Genomic DNA, 19,225 nt, shown 5'->3' with positions numbered 1-19,225 from the left:
TGTATATGTATATGTATATGTATATGTATATGTATATGTATATGTATATGTATATGTATATCTATATCTATATCTATATCTATATCTATATCTATATGCATATCTATATCTATATCTATATCTATCTATATATCTATAGAGAGAGATATGCATGTATTATACACACACTCTACAATAAATAAAAGAGTTGGCCTGGAAAAAGTGGAGCCCTGATGGGATGACACAGGTAAGATAGCCTCTGTCTTCTTCCTTTGGAAGCCCTGAGATGACAACTTTGGAGACTGAAAACATGGTTTGTGTTTATGGGCAGAGGGAAGCAGGGATCACCAGATGTTGGCATATTTTCCAAGAACAGTATGCATCAAAGTCAATTCATTACTTTTGACTGGGAAGTCAGACTGGTAGATGACAAAAGGTAGCAGACAAAGCATAGCAAGAATTAGACACACTTGTCTTTATGGACAAGATGAAGTGGTTAAGTTGGGGATTTAGGACAGCTATACCTATGGATTGGTGATTAATTAATGGAGCTATGCCAGCCTGAGTTGAGGTTTCCAGTGGAATGCCAAGAAGCTCTTACGTAAGTGCTGCCATTTTCCACATTTTTATCAGTGACCTGGAAGATTCAAGCATTGCCATTTTTTTCTTTGATGGGCCAGATGACTCCATCTATATCTAGAGGTATGCATGCGGTTCTGGATGGAGCCACTTACTTAAGGAGGGCACAGGGAAGCCAGAAGATGTTTTGAAGAGTGACTAGGTTAGTAACCTGGAAAACAGTAGTAGTTATGTAACACACACACACACACACACACACACACACACACGCACACACACACCCCAAGTGAGGTATTTGGGGATATTGAGGCTAAACAATGGAGGACCCAAGAAAGACATGGCAGTCAAGAGATAGTTTTACTTGGTTTGAAGGGTTGTGATCAATGGATCAAACAGTAGGAAGGCGACCTCCACTTGGCATAAAAGGAGCTTTCAGGATGTTAGAGTAAAATAAAAAATGCTGACAACAACATTTGAAAGAAAGCAAATCTCTATGGATTAATCTATAAATTTAGTAAAAACTCCAGGAGGGTTCTTTTTTAGGAATCTAATAACTTGGTCTAAATATGTAGAAGAATAGAGGCCTATAAGTAGCTAAACAATTTTTTTAAATTTATTTATTTTTGAGAGAGAAAGAGACAAAGTCCAAGTGGGGGAGAGGCAGAGAAAGAGAAACAGAATCTGAAGCAGGCTCCAGGCTCTGAGATGTCAGCACAGAGCCTGACATAGGGCTCAAACCCACGAGCTGTGAGATCATGATCTGAGCCTAAGTCAGATGCTCAACCGACTGAGCCACCCAGACACAGCAGTAGCTAAATCACCTTTGAAAAAGAAGAGCAAAAATGTTATTCTTGCCCAAAGAATGGTAAGGTATACCATACAGCCATGATAATAAAACAGGGGGGAGCCGGTGCGGCCACAGGGAAACAAGCCAATGGAAAAGAAGAACGCAGTGACAGACTTACGCCATTAGGGCAACCTAGTGCACGTTGGAGATACAACTCAGTGGCGAACAAATGGATTGTTCAATGGGTGTTGTTGAGGAAACTGGTGGACTGTGCGGGGAAAAATATAGATGGAAGAATTGGTGTAAAAGTGGATGTAGAACTAGATGTGAAGGAAACTCTAAAGCAAACCGGAAAAAAAATATAGAGATACATTTTGTGATTTTGGAGTAGGAAGGACTTAAATGAAATTGCCAAAACACAAAGCCCTAAGGGGGAAATATTCAACTGTCTATCTCAAAATGAAAGAATTTTCAGTGATAACCTATGCAAAGTTATCAGAGTAAACAGTGATAGATTGGAAATAGCTATTTGCAACATGAACACCATGAGAAGTGAATACCTAGCTATGCAAAACACCACAAGTAAATATCTAGGATACATAGACCAATTCACAAGTGAAAGATAAGAAGCCTAGTTACGGGGCACCTGGCTGGCTCAGTTGGTCGAGCATCCAACTCTTGACTTCAGCTCAGGTCATGATCTCACAGTTTGTGAGATCAAGCCCTGCATCAGATTCTGCACTGACAACACAGAGCCTGCTTGGGATTCTCTCCCTCTCTCTCTCACCCTCCCCTGCATTCTCTCTCTCTCAAAAGACATAAATAAACCTCTGAAAAAAAAAGAAGCTTAATTAGAAAAGGTCCTATCAAGATAGACTTGTGAGACCTTGGTTTCCTCATTTGCTCATTCAATAAATACTTATTGAGTGGCTATCACATATCAGCACTGTTCCAGGCACTGGGGATACAGCCGACAATGCTTCCTGCCCTTATGTCATTTAAGTACTCCACAATATTCTCTTCCGTTAATAGGAAAAAGACATTAGTTTCTACTAAATGAAATTTCCTTTTAAATGTCAATGGTATCAGTTTGAATTGTGAGGAATTTTTAGGGTGCATTTCTTTTAAATTCATACTTCTGCATGATGATAAATAACTTCCAAGGACACACAGGTTTGACAGGCACAGAAAGCTGGCGCTTCACCCGTGTTTGGAGTGTAAAGCCTAGTGTTTGGGTGGACCCAGAATGCCTAAGACTGAATCATGGCTCTTCTCTATCACCTATGCATAGTATTTGACAGCTTCTCTGAGCTTCAGTGTCTTTATCATAAAATGGAACAGACTTGCTGTGAAATTGGTAAAGGATTAAATGATATAATATAAAACAGGACAGCATCTGGCACATGATAAAAACTTAATGTTGGCTCTTTTTACTTCTATGTCTTGATTAGGACCTTACGCTTCCAAAAATTGTTATTTTCCTGCACACCGTATTTCAAAATGAGTACGGTAACATCTTCGGGTTATGAATCAGGTAATTCGTCTTCCTTTTAAGTAATGACCAGAAAAGCAAATCAAATGCTTTCCCTGCCTCTGTACCCTGGTGGTGTCTGAGGCGTGTCCCATGGGTTAAACATTAATCCTCCTGTGTGACACCTGAACTCAGCGTTGCAGGACTGGAGGGGAAGTGAGAGACCGACTCACCAGGCCCAGCCCTGTCCCACACAGGAGGATTCAAAGGCCTGGAGGAGTCAAGTGCCCTGCCCCGAGTTGCCACAGCTAGAACTGTGGTGCTACTTGTGTGGTTATGATTAATTGGTTGTGATTAAAAAAGATTACCATGATTAGGAAATCAAGGTTGTGGTCAGGAAAGAGTCCAGTCATTCAGCTGACTTTGCAAAATGGGATGAACCGGTGACATGAATAATCTCACTTAATTAGAGACCTGGACTCCAAAGACTCGTGGCGATTCCAGGTCTGAAGAATTCGCAAAACATCCCGGTTTGACTGTCATGCTTTGGTGCAGCGGGTGGAGCCAGTCTTCCTCATTAGAATAAGGTAAACAGATTCGACCCAGTTATAAATGGGGGGAAAAAATGTGTGTCCTCTGTCACTGAGGGTTGTAGAGAGCGGTGCCGGCTGGAGAACTCAGTGCAGCGGAGAACAGGGGCAGAGCATGAGTTCCAAGTCAAAATCCATTGGGATCATCGGAGTGCCTTTCTCAAAGGGCCAGGTGAGTAAAACACCCGGCTTTGAATAACTGGAATTTATCACAGAGTTTCAGACTTTAGAATTAGGAAAGTGTTCATGTCTGGTTTTTAGTTCCCTGGTGCAACTGGGCCTGAAATATATATTTTAAAGTCTTCTTACCCTTTTGCCACATTGTAGAATTATGATCACCATGTCACCTATCCTGGTGGTTCCTAATCTCAGCCACAGCCAGTTCTATTTGAACCTACTAAGTTTTTCTTCTTATTGTTTAAAAGAACATATTTTTATTTGAATGGAAATGGACTATTTTTGTATTATAGCTATTCACTGAGATTTCCATGCTCTTGTGGTTTTGGGTTTTACAGTGCATACATAGAGGGAAAGAGGATTTTAAGAAAACACAGTGGTTTAGGGATGTATTAATGCCTAGAGCCATTTCATAGATTGGCAGCAATTTTCAGACTTCTTGTAATTTGCATAACCTAAATGTTATTGCTTTATGCAACTTTGTGACTGATTCACATCATTTGAGGGCTTTAATGCTTCTGTGAAAGTGCTAGTTCATGGGCTGGGCAGAACCCTTTGTGTAGCCCTTTTTGAGGGAGGATAAAAGAAAGAAAAGAAAATCCAACTGGAAGTTGGCAGTATTGAAAGGACCGATGCATTTATGAAATTCCCTGATGGCCAACACATGCCAGGAACATTTCATTACATGGTCTTTTCTTCTGCCTGGGCACACTCATTCTGGCAGATAGAATGTGATTATGGACACCTTAGGCTCCAGGATGCATCTGTGCTTAAAGGGGGAAATAAAGAACAAAAACGAAGGCAACCTGACAAAGCGGATTGAAACTCCTAGGGGTGAAACTTTGTCACTGTTGTTATTTCAAACGGGGTCTTCTTTGTCTCTTTGCCCATGTAGGCCGTACTTCGCTCCTCTTAGTTTTGAACCTGCGCTTGGCACTCTAGCATTTTATTGCAAAACAGATTGGGAGAGGTCAGAGGGTGGAGACCCAAACTGCATTTGGACTGTCAGTAAATACGGCAGCACTTCCTTCCTAGTCCTTTAAAGCCCTCTCCCGAATCATGGGGACATTTGGCTGACGGAGAAATGTTTCTTCTAGTGCTGGGGTTAATCGTGAAACCCACAATGTACTCGCCTATTCTTGGGACAGGTTTTAGCAAAGACAGAATTAAAATAGCTGACCAAAAGGAAGGAAAGGAGGGAGGAAAACAAAAAATTTCAGAAGGAAGGAAGGGAGGCCGAAGGGAGGGAGCGAGGGAGGGAGGTAACAGCCTGAGCATACTCTGGCCCCTGGACCTCGGCAGAGGACCTTATGCTGATAGGGATAGCCCTTCAAAGGGATAGTATTTTGAAATACAGCATGATGCATTTTCCATTCTTGGTATTTCTTTTTTTTGTTTGTTTGTTTTTCCCTCCAGCTCTTCTCCTATTAATGGCCCCATGAGAATGAAGCTTACTGTCTCGTGGTAGTAAGGAGGCAGAGATATTTTTGCACTAAGCCATAGCATAGAGGGAAATGGTGACCAGCATATTAGCATCTCTCCTCACCTAAAGGAGGTAGAAGTCTGACAAACAGGCGAAGGAGAGGATTAGAGGATTAGGATGAGGAGAAGGTTGAGTCTGAAAAAAGCCTCCGTCCCCTGCCTCACTCCCTCGCAAGGCAGTGAGGGGTGGGGGAGAGGCGATGGCAAAACATGCGGTATTATATTTATTTTATAGTTAACTGAGGATCAGAGAGGTTTAGTAATTTGCTAAGTTGCTAGCCTTGGCTGTGTGGTTCCAGACAGGATTGTATGATTCAAAGCCTATGCACCTGACTTGTGTTGATGCCTATAGAGCCACAGCATACTTCACACTTGTGGGCAGTTAGGGATCTGGACCCAGCTTCAGAGTCAGTAGAGCTAACAAAATGATTTCCAAACTGGACAGATAAACCAAGCAACGAGGAGATACCAATCGTGAGAAGCATTTTGAATCAAACAAATAAAGAATGATGGAAAGAGTCACTCTGGGAAATGTAACCACTGTGTTAGAGCAGATATAGTGTCAACCAAGGCGTCTGTAAGACTTGTTCTAAAGCTTGAAAGGAAGGGGGAAAAGACCAGGGAGTTTTCTCAAGGTGACAATCTGTGAGCACCTACTAAGTGTCAGCCCTATACTACAACATGTAGCGCCTCAAGTGGAAAGAACATTGGACTGAAATCTAATAAGGAGGAAAGACAAAGCAAGCAAGTACAAAACCAAAAGCAAAACTTGAGCCAAGCAGCACTCTATTGAGGTTTAAAGAAAGGGAAGTTATATCTGCTTGATGAAGGATGTGTGTGTGGGGGCGGTGGGGGGGGGGGAGGGTAGTCATTCAAGAAGGGAATGGAGAAAAGGAGCAACATGTGTCAGGAACAGGAATTTGACATTGAGGATTTGCCTAGCAGCCAGGGTGAGTCATCTGGAATTAGGTAGAAATATTTGCTTCATTTGGTGCCATAGCCCCAATCCCAGGGATATAGACACATGAGCCTTTTGGCACATCTCATGGGACAATGCAAAATAACGTTCTGTGTCTAAAAGCCTTGTTGGAAATTAGAATCAGAGAGGTGCATAAGAAAATTGTTTCTTAAGACTTCTATTCTGCCAGGAGTCTAGAGAGGATTTATTGCAAGAAGGAAGTGTGTTCGCTTTTCTGATGTAAAAACAGCAAGAGGAGAATTCTTGTCCGTGGTGCCTAAGCAGGTCAAAACCTGAAATACCGGGCTAGTCTTTGTGGATTCAGCTCCCAAGTGATGACGTTCTGCTGCCTGCTTTCTCCCCAGGAGCTTGCTAACTCACTGCCATGACATGCACGTAGGGCTCTCCTGCCTTGCTTTTTTATTTTCCCCCTTATGCTTTTACCCAAGTTTTCCCCTGGGTTTGCAGTATTTTTCCATCCCACCATCCATTTTCCTGAAAACCTACTTGTGTTGCAAGACTCTGCTGAAATGTCACCTACTGCATGTAGCCTTACCTGACACATGCTCTGTCCCCAGCTGAGCTAGGAACAGCCTGTTTTTGTCGTTACGGCATCTTGTATCTGCATTGAAGTAACTCTCCTAGTACTGTAATTGGGGTTCAATATACAAATTCCATATTAGCTTATGAGTTACCCCAAGAAAGAAGCCCTCTCTTTTTCATTATTTTCTATCAGAGTTCTTTCGCACAAAATACGTGCTCACCATGTTGATAACATGGTGTCTGTCATGGGGAGAGGCGATGCAGGTTCTGGAATCCAAAGAACTTGGATGTGAAATAAGGCTCTGCCACTTGTTAGCTGTGTGCCCATAGGAGAACTCTATAACCTCTCTGATTCTAGATCCCCATTTTTAACATAGGACTAATTCAGTCTGCCTTGCTGTGATGATTAAATGAGATGGTGTAAATTCCCAGCTCTGTAGGAACTCAACTGATTAAATAATGAGAAGAGTTTCTATTGTGGGCAGCTGATCATATCTGAATTATTTTATTGTTTAATTGTTCAGCCACGAGGAGGCGTGGAAGAAGGCCCTACCGTATTGAGAAAGGCTGGCCTGCTTGAGAAACTTAAAGAACAAGGTAATTTTTCCATTGAAAGACGATCAGCCTGGGTTACCTGGGTGGCTTAGCTGGTTAAGTGCTGACTCTTGATTTCGCTCACGTCATGATCCCAGAGTCGTGGGATCAAGACCCGAGTTGGGCTCCACGCTGAGTGTGCCGCCTGCTTACGATTCTCTCTCTTTCTCCCTCTACCTCCTCCCCAACTTGTGAGCTCATGTGCTCTCAAAAAAAAAAAAAAAAAAGGTACAGGCTCCTGCTGGAATGGGGTATATCTGGAATGACATTTATCGCACAGAATTGCAGCACTAGTGATAACTTTAGAAATACAATCATATATATATGTGTGTGTGTATATATATATATGTATATATATAAGTGTGTATATATATAAGTGTGTATATATATATATATATATATATATACATATATATATACATATGGCAGTGTGTGGAGAAAATGCTCAGTAAGTATTGTTGGATGAATATCTTCACTCAGGTATTTTGTCTTTCCAGACAAACTTTTTACTGTATAAGAGAATCTGTGTGCAAGAACTGGGGTTGGGTGGGTGGTAAGGGAGGTGGGGGATTTGCAAATGAAAAGTAAGGGGCAGCAGGAAGTACAATGCTAGCAAGAGGACCCCTGTTTGTAAAAGGAAATAAATGATGATGTCGAGGATGATGATGATGACGATAGTACCTGGTGTTTGCATAGTGTGTATGTGCATATGCACGTACATATACATTCACATACACATACGTGAGCAGACAAAGGAAAAAAAATGATATAGAATTTAAAAGTACAGGCTAAAGCAGATGTTGTCTTTGCATATAACATCCTGATGAAGTATCGGAGAGGACACAGGGCAACTGGAACCCTCCAGTTTCCAGTGGGAATGTATAATGATAGAGCCACTTTGGAAAGCAGTTTGGCAGTTTCTCCCAAAAAACATACATTTGCCTTTTGACCCATCAAATCTACTCCTAGGTATGTATCCAAGAGAAGTGAAAACACATCCCCACAAAGACTTGCACTTGAATGTTTCTAGCAGCATTATTTATATAGCCAAAAAAAGAAAAAAAAAAAAAAAGAAAAGAAAAGAAAATGCCCATCAACTGGTGAATGGAAAAATGACAAGTAGTACATCCGTACTATAAGATAGTACCCAACAATGAAAAGGAACAGACCACTGACACAGGCAAGGACATGGATGAACTTCAAAGACAACATGCTAAGTGAAAGAGACCAGACGCAAAAGACTACCTACTGTATGACCGCTTTTACGTGAAATTCTAGAAAAGACAAAAGCACAGCAACAGGAAGATGACCAGCAGGGGGGCCTACCTTGGGGTGGGCACAGGGCATGACTGCAAAGGGGCATGGGGGAGTTTGGGGGGCATAGGGGAAGTGTTCTAAATCTTGATTAAAGTGCTGGTTACAAGACTATAGATTTCTAGAACTCGTTGACCTGTACACTTAAAATGAGTGAATTTTAGTAAATAATAAATAAGAATTAAATAAGAATAAAATAGTAAATAAGAGTTAATTAAATAAGAATGAAATAGTAAATAAGAATTACACCTCATGAAGCTGAAAAAAGGAGGGAGCTAGAGAACAGAAATGTTGGGTAAATGGACTGGACTAGTGTCTCAGTAAACAAGCATCATTTGGTCAGATTTCATATCAAGTTAAATCTCTTAAAGGTGTTACTGAATCATGGATATGCGCAAGCATAAAATAAATACGATATACAATGACTAGTTAGATCAGAACACTGAACTGGTCCCATGTCAGTTTTACATGAAGCTCTCTGTACCTTGAAGCTTAATGCAAGGCTTTCTAGCAAATGCACCCATGTCCTTAGGAACTTTGGGTTACCTGCAATTTCTCCCTATTATAAAAGTATAATAATAAAGCCTTTATTTCCTGAGTTCACTGAAGTGTTAGGCTCATTGCTGATAATATACTTATTGAATTTTGATACCACTACTGAAGCAGGTCCAATGCACAGAGGACAGAGCTGAGCTACTTCAGCAAGTGACAGATTGGATTGAAACCAAGGACTGTTAATTAGAGTCAGGAAACTTAGAAAATACTAGTGTATTTCCTTCTGGGCATAAATGCACACACACACACACACACACACATATTCTTCTAAAAAAAACTTTTTTATTATAAATACAAGACACGCTTATTGCAAAGGTGGAAAGAACATAGGCAGAGAGAAGGCCACACAGAGATCAAGACAGCGAAGCCACTCGTTAAGCCCAAACCAGAAGATTATCGCTGTCATACTTTAGCGTCCAGCCTAACTGGATTGATTCCACAAGTATTGACCGAGACCCCGGTGTACAGCTGAGAGGATGACGTCAGGCAAAAGTAGACGTGGATTTTTCTGCCTTTGCAACTTTTACAGCCCTTCCAGATGCTTTCTTTGCTTATAAAAGTGCACTGTTTTGTAAATTTGGAATCATGATACACAGACTGTCATCTTTTTTTATGTAGTAACCTGAAACTTTTGGTGTTAATTACAGGGTGTGATGTGAAAGATTACGGGGACCTGCCCTTTGTTGACGTCCCTAATGATCCTCCCTTTGAAATTGTGAAGAATCCAAGGTCTGTGGGAAAAGCGAATGAACAGCTGGCTGGTGTGGTGGCAGAGGTGAAGAAGAATGGAAGGACCAGCCTGGTGCTGGGCGGAGACCACAGGTCTTGTTTAATGCTTTTCTCCATGAAGTCTGGCACAAATGGCATGAGGGAGGATGACCAAAACCATGAGGAGAGAGAAAATATGAAAGGGAAAGCACTGATCAATGCTTTATACCAAATTTTCTGCCTTTTTTCCTTTTAATTGCATTGGTTGCTACTTTCTTTTGGAAACACAGACTCCCCTCTATTTGAAGTCTTGTGTTATCTTTATTACAGCAGAAAATACATGACACGAATGGATTTCCGTAAACAATTCCACACAAACTTACATTCCAAAATAAATAAGCGTGAGGAAGTCACAGCCAGCTCATTGTACTTGATACAATAGTAGGGTAATAGGAACAACTTATTAAAGCCAACATTTAAAGTCTATGCTGCCCATTATAAAGGTAATATTTTCAAATTCTTGAAACATACACACACGTAAATAAGACTGTAATAATTTTAGCTTGCTAACAACCATTTCAAATGAAACTGAAATTCTGGCATATTTCTTTCCTGCCATACTGTTTTTATTGTACCTGATTTTGTTTACCAAGTGCGTGTGTTATCCTATACATTATTCTTAACCTAAAGCACAGATTTCCTTATGTTACTTCATGATATAGATAGGCATAATTTTTATTGTTGCATAATTTTTCATCAAGGTATTAAAAACCACTATACATATCCATATTGTCAGATACTCAGGTAATTTTCAAATTACCACGATTATAAATGTGGCAAAAATATTTTTGTGCATCAGCCTTCTTAACGTCTACCCTCAAGGTCGCTGGATACATTATCAGAAGTCTGATCAGATCAGAAAGTACAACATTACAATCACTCTTGATGTAAGAGTCAATCACCTCAGCTCCTTGGTTTCCCCTAAAACTCAGCTGAGAAACTGGGGTTCACTTTCTTTTTAAGTGGAAACATTTGTTTTTGTTTTTTTTTAATTTTTTTTTCCACATTTATTTATTTTTGGGACAGAGAGAGACAGAGCATGAACGGGGGAGGGGCAGAGAGAGAGGGAGACACAGAATCGGAAACAGGCTCCAGGCTCTGAGCCATCAGCCCAGAGCCTGACGCGGGGCTCAAACTCCCGGACCGCGAGATCGTGACCTGGCTGAAGTCGGACGCTTAACCGACTGCGCCACCCAGGCGCCCCTTAAGTGGAAACATGTGTAAGTGGAAATTTTAAGAGTGGCAAATAGCCTCAAGACAAGAAATCTGAAGGGAAAACAAACATCAAGCTGAGTAATCAATACTCAAACTTCAAGCAGAGGATCTGAGTGTTGAACAGTGACTAAGCACCCAGGATATCCTGGCTGAAATGCATACAAGGATTTCTGAGTGATACTCTCCAATTGTAAAATAATTGGATTTTAGGAAAAATGGAAGGATTCTGTGGTAATTCACTTGAGAGAATGAAGTATTTACCAAGAGAATTGAGAGTACAGAAAATCAGCCTGATACAATATTGAGAATTAAATAGTGTCTCATGCTAAGGAATTCGTGTGGTTAGTGTTTTATACAGATTTATTTTTTTGGCTTAAATAATAATTTGCAATTTTATTAGAAGGTGGTTTCCAAAAAACAAAAAAATCACAAGTTTTTTAGCAAGGCCATTGATGCAAACATAACTTGCTAGCAATTAACATAAGCTATGATTTCTCTTTTAATTGGCAGCTCTAATTAAAAATCTGTCCGAAATAGCAGCCATTTTGACTTAAAGGAAAACCAAGTGAGAGCACTGAGTTAATAATATGATGGATGTCATAAACCGCAAAGCTGATGTTTACACAAACTTTTTTTTCCTGTGTAGTATGGCGATTGGAAGCATCTCTGGCCATGCCAGGGTCCACCCAGATCTCTGCGTCATTTGGGTGGATGCTCACACTGATATCAACACTCCACTGACAACCACAAGTGGGAACTTGCATGGACAACCTGTGTCTTTCCTCCTGAAGGAACTAAAAGGAAAGGTAAAAGGCTGGTTGGTATTCTATTACAGAAGAATCATCGCTTTAGCAGAAGTTCAGGAGATAGAAAGGAAGGAAGAACCCTGTGCCATCTTATTTGTGGTGTGATCTCAATCCATTTTCTCAGCAGTCAATAAGCAAAGGGGGTGGCAGATAAGGGTAGTGAGGCTCTGTGCCTCTGCCGTACATGGTAGTTTGCAAACTGAACTTACATATATCTTCCCTTTTGATTTTTAAACTACCCTTTTTAGTAGGTGGGGCAGAAAGTGATCCTTTATATAAGCAAGTTAGCAGAGGTTCAGAGGTTATAACTTGCTCAAGATCACATGCCAAGTACATGGCAAGGCAAGGGCCAAAACCGGTCTCCGACAACCTACGTCTTCCTACTGCATGCCACACAGCCTCTCATTCTTACCAAGTGTCCCCTCCAGGTCATGGGAATTTTCAAAAGTGTTTTAAAATGTGGATTACAATGGCTTATTACTTAACATGTTTACTGTGAGAAGTTCATATCTACATCGCAAGAAGAAGAACTACCACCTGTTCCCTATAAACTTCTTTTCTAACACATATGACATTCTAGATTTAACATTGTGGTTCATAATTTTCATTGATATTCTGTAGCATATCAATAAAACAATTTTTATTGATATAGCTGTAGTATGTTGGTCTTTATGATGATCCTTGGGGATGCAAATCCCCTTGTTAAAGGCTCAGAACTGATGACCAAGTGATAGGTTTATAAACTTACATGGGAACAGCCATCCCTGGCTCTGGGACATTTGGAAAGCAACCAAAGGGCTGCCTGAAAATTCCCCCAGTCACTCTAAGCCATCCTCTGGGATTAAGTCCTTACTGATGAGAGAAAGAAGGAAGCTACAAAAGTAATGAAAGCACACTGATTTCTTTATGGCAGAGTTTTGGGAAAACAGGGTCCAGTGGAATGGGGCACAGAGCAGGTAAATGCTGACAAATGATTCAGGTCAGGTCTGGGCCACAGGGTGAGGGTGGGTAAGCAAATCTAGAGTGCCACAAGGGGAGGCAGGCATTCTCTTCTGAATTTTGTACTGTCTTTAATGATTTCCTCGAAACTCGTGTTCTAAATGTAAGATATACGCAGTCCAATAAGTGCCCTTTACTTCTAAGGTAAGATCTGCTCAAGAATCATACATGTTAACCAAATGGAAACATTGCAATTTTAGATCCCTGATGTACCAGGATTCTCGTGGGTGACTCCCTGCATATCTGCCAAAGATATTGTGTATATTGGCCTGAGAGACGTGGATCCTGGGGAACAGTAAGTTTAATTCCTTGATGCGATTTACCTTTGCTTTCTCCCTTTTGCATTCATGCTGGTCAAACCTGTGACACAAAAATTGTTTTAAGTACCAAGCATTATATCGATATCTACATATCCATATAAGTATTTATGTATATAACTCAGGTGAATTTTTTATTGGCTTGCTGTTAAAAATACATTGATATATACATACAGGTCACAGAACTCAAATATTTTATGTATCATACCACAACGATCTTTTCTTTAAAAGGAAACAGTAGTGCATAGAACTAGACTCTTTATTAATTGTAGGTTATATTAATATCTCCTCTTTCATAGCTATATTTTGAAAACTCTGGGTATTAAGTATTTTTCAATGACTGAAGTGGATAAACTGGGCATTGGCAAGGTGATGGAAGAAGCACTCAGCTACCTACTAGGAAGGTAGGTATGATCCTTGTAAATATTACTAAAAAGACTACTGACATTAATAGATGTTAAGTTATTAATAAGGACTCTATATAAAATCATAGAACTTCACTGGATTGTTACTTTTGATGAAACAAGGTAAGAACCGTATTTATGTACTACATATTAAACCACTAACTTTAAACTGAGTTTCCTGGGGTGCCTTGGGTGGCTCAGTTGGTTAAGCGTCCGACTTCAGCTCAGGTTAAGGTCTCATGGTTCATAGTTCGAGCCCCACATCGGGCTCTGTGCTGACAGCTCAGAGCCTGGAGCCTGCTTCAGATTCTGTGACTCCCTCTCTCTCTCTGCCCCTCCCCCACTCACACTCTGTCTCTCAAAAAATAAGTAACCATTAAAAAATTAAAAAAAAAAATTAAGCTGAGTGTCCTTCCCACCTCTTAAAAGAAAGAAAAGGCCAATTCATTTGAGCTTCGATGTTGATGGACTGGACCCATCCTTCACACCAGCTACTGGCACACCAGTCCCGGGAGGTCTGACTTACAGAGAAGGTCTCTACATTACAGAAGAAATTTACAAAACAGGTAGGTAAAAACTGGGGTGAATAAAGAAGCAAGTGTACACATGGCCAATATAGATTTATACCCCCTGATCTCAAAGTCAAGGCCCATTGGACACTTCCAGAATGCCCATCGCATGATGCAATCCCCACCTCTTTACACTCCTGGATAATATTTCAAATCAGGTTACGGACTAAAAACGTCAACTATTTAACAAATTACATTATTTTCATTTGTTATTACAGGGCTACTCTCAGGATTAGATATAATGGAAGTGAACCCATCTCTGGGGAAGACACCGGAAGAAGTAACTCGAACAGTGAACACAGCAGTAACAGTAACCTTGGCTTGCTTTGGAGTTGCTCGGGAGGGTAATCATAAGCCTATTGACTACCTTAACCCACCTAAGTAAATGTGGACATGCCATGTAAAAATCTCATAGCTAATGTCATAATTAGCCAATCTAATAACTTACTTAAGCTTACAGCTATTGCCCCAATGATTTGATCTTTCCAAAAAATCTTCTGCCTTGGTAATTATTATTAAAATTAGTATAAACTATCAATTCCCTCTGGTATGAAATTCAAGACTTGGACATTCTAACTTCTGTGAAATTGAAGTTTGTATTTCCCATTTTGGCAAAAGACATCCTTAGAGAAAGATACGTTAACTTCCAAATAAATTTGCTGGCATTAAAAACACACACCTGTTTAAGCCCACACATGTAGAATGGGACTCCTGATGTCAGCAGATTAAGTTCACCCCACCTGAAAGGGATCATATTCTTATGTTGTTCAAAAGATGCGATTTTTATAATAAACTCTCTATATTAAGGTTCTCTCATGTCTACATGTTTCTAAATACATGGAATTGCTAAGGATTTAAAAAGCCACAGTGAAATCATCATCCTCAAAATTCTGTAAGCCTGGTGAAATGAAACTCTGGCTCTGGTTTCTTCAACTGCAAAATGGGCAATGATAGGGCCTGGGGAATCTCCACATTCATTAATGTTTGACGATCATGTTTTACTTTTGTAAAAACCTCAGACATGGTGTTGGTTTATATTTTAAGCAAAGCTTCTATTCACGTAGGCTTTCTGGAGGCCTACCCTGGAGGTAGAAAAAAGAAATCAAATTGCTATTGTTTCTAAGATCTAACTCGGATAGGAATTTCACTTAAAATGATCTGTGGCTTCCAAACTTCTCACTTGTACTCATTGCAATTAGAGTGTATCTCATTAGCTGAAATCCTTAAACACCCTGAAAACTCATCTTGGCTATGGAATATAGTGAGGAAAGTGGAGAAAATAAATGAGAGTAAACTACAGTTGACCCTTGAACAACATGGGTTTGAACTGCATGGGTCCACTTATACACAATTTTTTGATACATACGGTACTGTAAATGTATTTTCTTGTCCTTAGGATTTTCTTAATAACATTTTCTTCTCTCTAGCTTCATTGTAAGAGTTCAGTATATTATATACGTAACAGACAAAATGTGTGTTAATTGACTGCTAATGTTATCCGTAAGGCTTCTAGTCAACAGTAAACTATCAGTAGTTAAGCTCTTGGGAAGTCAAAAGTTACAAACTTTCGACTATGTGTGGGGGGTCAGCACCCCTAACCCCTGTGTTGTTCAAGGGTCAGGTATATAATTAAAACCAGGGAAGCAAACTCTTCCCCCTCTCCCCAACTTACATAGAAACTCAAATGGACTCTGTGATGAAGCAGGTCCCATGAAAGGATTTTTATTGTTGTTGTAACAGCTATGTGTTAAAGAGCCCCTATCACCTGATTTTTCACAAGCAATCCAGAATTTTAAATCTAACTGTTGACATTATAGACTCTGTCAGATACGTATTTTACTGAATTACTTTTAGGTCAAAGCAATTATGATACATCTTACTGTAAAGTATAATGTTCAATACAATAGCCACGTGGGGTTATTTAAATTATTTAAAGCTTAATAAAATTAAAAATTCAGCTCTACACTTCAAGTGTTCAGTACACGGACCTTCTGATTCTTGTACTGGACAGCACAGATACAGAATATTTCCACCACTGCTGAAAGTCCTATGGGACAGAGCCACTCTAGATTACTATTCATTTTCAGAAAGAAAAACTTTGAGGATGAAATGAATATAAAGGCGATGTTTTTCCCTCAGGTGCATTCTAAACCCAAATAAAGCTTCTATCTTCTTCTAATGTCTCTGATTAACAATTCTTTTAAAAGCCTATTTTGGGAAAATCATATCCCCTTATTTTTAGCTAGAGAGGAAACAAATGGAATTTTTAATAATTTAACTGGAATGTATTTGTCCTTGAGACAGTCACACTGATTTTCACTTCCTTTATTCTGTTTGTGTAACACCAGAGTCACAATTATTCCATTCTAGGATCTCAAAGCAATATATTCTTCAAGTCAGTAAGAGTAAGTGAAACTATGCCAAAAGGAACACTTGAAATCATTTCTAGCATAACATTTCTGGAGAATTTTAAGGAAATTATTAACCTAGAAAAATTACTTATACCATTACATACATTTTAAGCCAGACTTGCATGGCAAATAAAGATTTAGTGATTACAATAATATGAACCACAAGGAGAGATCTTAAGAGAAATGTATTCAGAAATAAAAATCTAAAATACAGTTGGCCACATTTCTGATTCTTTAAAAAAAAATCAGTAACTCTTAGTTCCTAGGTCAGTGTCAGGAAAGTGGACAAAATAAATGAGAGTAAACTACAGTTTATTAGGTCAGTGTCAGTCACCAAATGCAGTGTACAACCTGTAGAAACAGCCCGGTTCTCTTGCTACAACCTAGCCAGCATACTGCCTGGAACACAGCAGACACCCGTTCAGACTGAGTAATTAATCAGACAGTTTACTCATTCAACAGATTTTACTAATTATTTTCAAATCTTACAATCTTAACGCCATTGCCCCACCCTCCCCAAATTAACAGTTTGCCTCTTAAAATCTGATAAACCATAAAGAACCACAATGTATGCTATAATTAAAAATACATTAACTTAAGAATTTCAAGAGTATAAAAACTTAAAGAATCACATCATTGGCCAGGTGAGAGTGTCAACCTGGAAAAGCAATTAATTTGCTTTTAGAAACAGAGATTGGAGAATCACCATTTAAGTATTATTTTATTAAGTTTATGCCTTTCTGTGTTATTTTTTTACATGGCTTTGAAACTCATTTCATACAGTACGTTCAAGTCCATAGCAAAAGCAAAAACTTGCCAATCTGCCTTAATAGAAATGTTAGCCCATTTCTTTGGAAATCTATGGTAAAAATTTTAAGCCATTTTTAAAAGAATAGGAAACTGTGTTTGCTCCTGCAATGAAGTGAATATTCGAGTCCTTTACTTGACAAAAATCTCCTATCCCAAAGATACACCAAGAGAGATTTATGTATAAAATGATTTGTAATAACTATTTCACATGTGTGTTGCCTTTAAAACAATGTATTTGAAAGCAGAAGTCATTAATAATAAAAATTAAAAATAAAACCGGGGACTAGATAGGAAAGATTGAAAGTATCTAGTAAGAGTCATTTGATCATAGATACCTCAGTATTCCTAGGTAGCTCTAATAAATTGTGATGGATATGAGCAACATGTAGTTTATCTCTTAGAGACAAAAATACAGGTAGGGAGATGGGAGTTGTAAAGTATCAACAGATTCATCATTTGAATCAAAATAAAACAATCTGAACATCACTGCTTCTACTGTATCTCTCTCTATGTAGCAGGATCATGTTCAGATTTAATAGATTTGAGTCCACTTCCAAAGACAGATGTGTTTTCCTTTTCACCGCGGTACACCTTGCCCTCACTGAGTGACCGGTAAGGACACTGGCACCTGATTAGACTGAGGTGCTGGAGACCCACTATTTATGGCTTGTGGGGGCACTGCAGCTGGTTCCATCTTGCTAATGTGTGTGATGAATCGAAGACGAAGTTTTAAAGCTGGTTTTAAGTTACAGATAATCTTCTCTACCTGCGAAATAAACACATTAAAAAATATTTTAACCAGAGAACTTCAATTTCCCACCTTGAAAGAAGTGACTTATACATATCTGGAGATGACAAACTAGGGAGTAGAGTGGGCTGGATGAGGAGTTTCTTATGTGTTTCAGGTTTTAACAAAAGCAAATAAAATTCTTGTAAATGAGGAAAAAACTGCATTCTCCCTCACACACATTATATGTTATATATGTGTGTATATGTGTGTGTGCATATACCTATACATGCATACACTTACAAAAACATACCCACTTACCTAGCTAGCCAGTCATCTCACTGTCAAAAGCTAGTATAGTGTACATTACGCGTTCTTCATCCTTTTAAAATGCCACCATCACAGAAACGTGAAGCATGATTATACTTTGAAGTTCTTTGAATAACTTATATCTGTAACATTTATCAACACAACTAATTTTTTGGTTTTGATTTATACTTGGAATTGAAACAAAATAACATTATATCTGCTTTTACTTAGGGGCCTCCAACTTTGGTTTTGCCTCAGGTCATGATCTCACGGTTTGTGGGATCAAGCCCCACCATCGGGCTCTGAGCTGACAGCATGGGGCCTACTTGGGATTCTCTCTCTCTCTGTGTCTCTGCCCCTCCCGTGCTCACACCCTCTCTCAAAATAAATAAATAAATAAATAAACTAAAAAAAAAAAATCTACTTTTACTTAGAAATAAAAACATCAAGCAGTTCCATGGCTTTCTTAGCTTCATTCAAATGCTCTTTGATCTTACCAGGAAAAATCAGCCCATTAATAATTTTTTCTTTCTGTATTCCCTGGTGTCCCAAATATACATATTTTTCAGGTCTCAATATAAAGGATATGCTAAATAAAACATTTCTGTATTGGTTCCCACTCAAATCTCCTTGACAATCTTGCTGAGGCATAAAGGAATCAACATCCTCCATACCCCATGTCCCTAGGTCCAAGGAAACAATCCAGTAGACGAGGATTCATGTGTTTATATATCAACTTACCTTCCTTTCCTACCAGAGAAAGAATAATATTAAGGTATGGAGAGGAGTTCACCTGCCTTCACCTACCTGCCCTACCTCCATCCTTCTAAAAGAGCCAAGATTCTGTTTCCTACAGATAAG

At 39.3% G+C, this 19,225-nt stretch overlaps 2 protein-coding genes and 1 long non-coding RNA gene across 4 annotated transcripts in view; 1 reads left to right on the top strand and 2 right to left on the bottom strand.

Moving 5' to 3' along the window:
- Positions 1-3,445: 3,445 nt before the first annotated feature.
- On the top strand, positions 3,446-14,918 carry ARG1 (arginase 1). Its single transcript, XM_040449186.1, has 8 exons — positions 3,446-3,578; positions 7,091-7,163; positions 9,677-9,851; positions 11,659-11,818; positions 13,018-13,112; positions 13,434-13,538; positions 13,968-14,104; positions 14,326-14,918. The coding sequence occupies exons 1-8, from the start codon at positions 3,522-3,524 to the stop codon at positions 14,490-14,492; spliced, it is 969 nt and encodes a 322-aa protein (XP_040305120.1). The 5' UTR covers positions 3,446-3,521; the 3' UTR covers positions 14,493-14,918.
- Positions 9,292-13,440, bottom strand: LOC121013465 (uncharacterized). The gene is made up of 2 exons (XR_005782724.1): positions 13,141-13,440; positions 9,292-9,880 (listed from the first exon to the last, which is right to left on the bottom strand). It is a non-coding gene; the product is annotated as an uncharacterized LOC121013465 (long non-coding RNA).
- A 1,481-nt stretch (positions 14,919-16,399) lies between the features above and the next one.
- Positions 16,400-19,225, bottom strand: part of MED23 (mediator complex subunit 23) — a 44,736-nt gene continuing 41,910 nt past the window's right edge. For both annotated transcript variants that reach the window (XM_040449184.1, XM_040449185.1), the window contains one exon: positions 16,400-18,094. In XM_040449184.1, coding sequence (XP_040305118.1) covers positions 17,927-18,094 — 168 coding nt within the window. In that variant the 3' untranslated portion in view covers positions 16,400-17,926. The remainder of the gene's footprint in view (positions 18,095-19,225) is intronic.

This window comes from Herpailurus yagouaroundi, unplaced genomic scaffold, assembly GCF_014898765.1.
Source record: "Herpailurus yagouaroundi ecotype Mexico unplaced genomic scaffold, PumYag 198, whole genome shotgun sequence".
NCBI classification, from domain to species: domain Eukaryota; kingdom Metazoa; phylum Chordata; class Mammalia; order Carnivora; family Felidae; genus Herpailurus; species Herpailurus yagouaroundi.
This window is presented reverse-complemented; position numbering and strand designations above follow the sequence as displayed.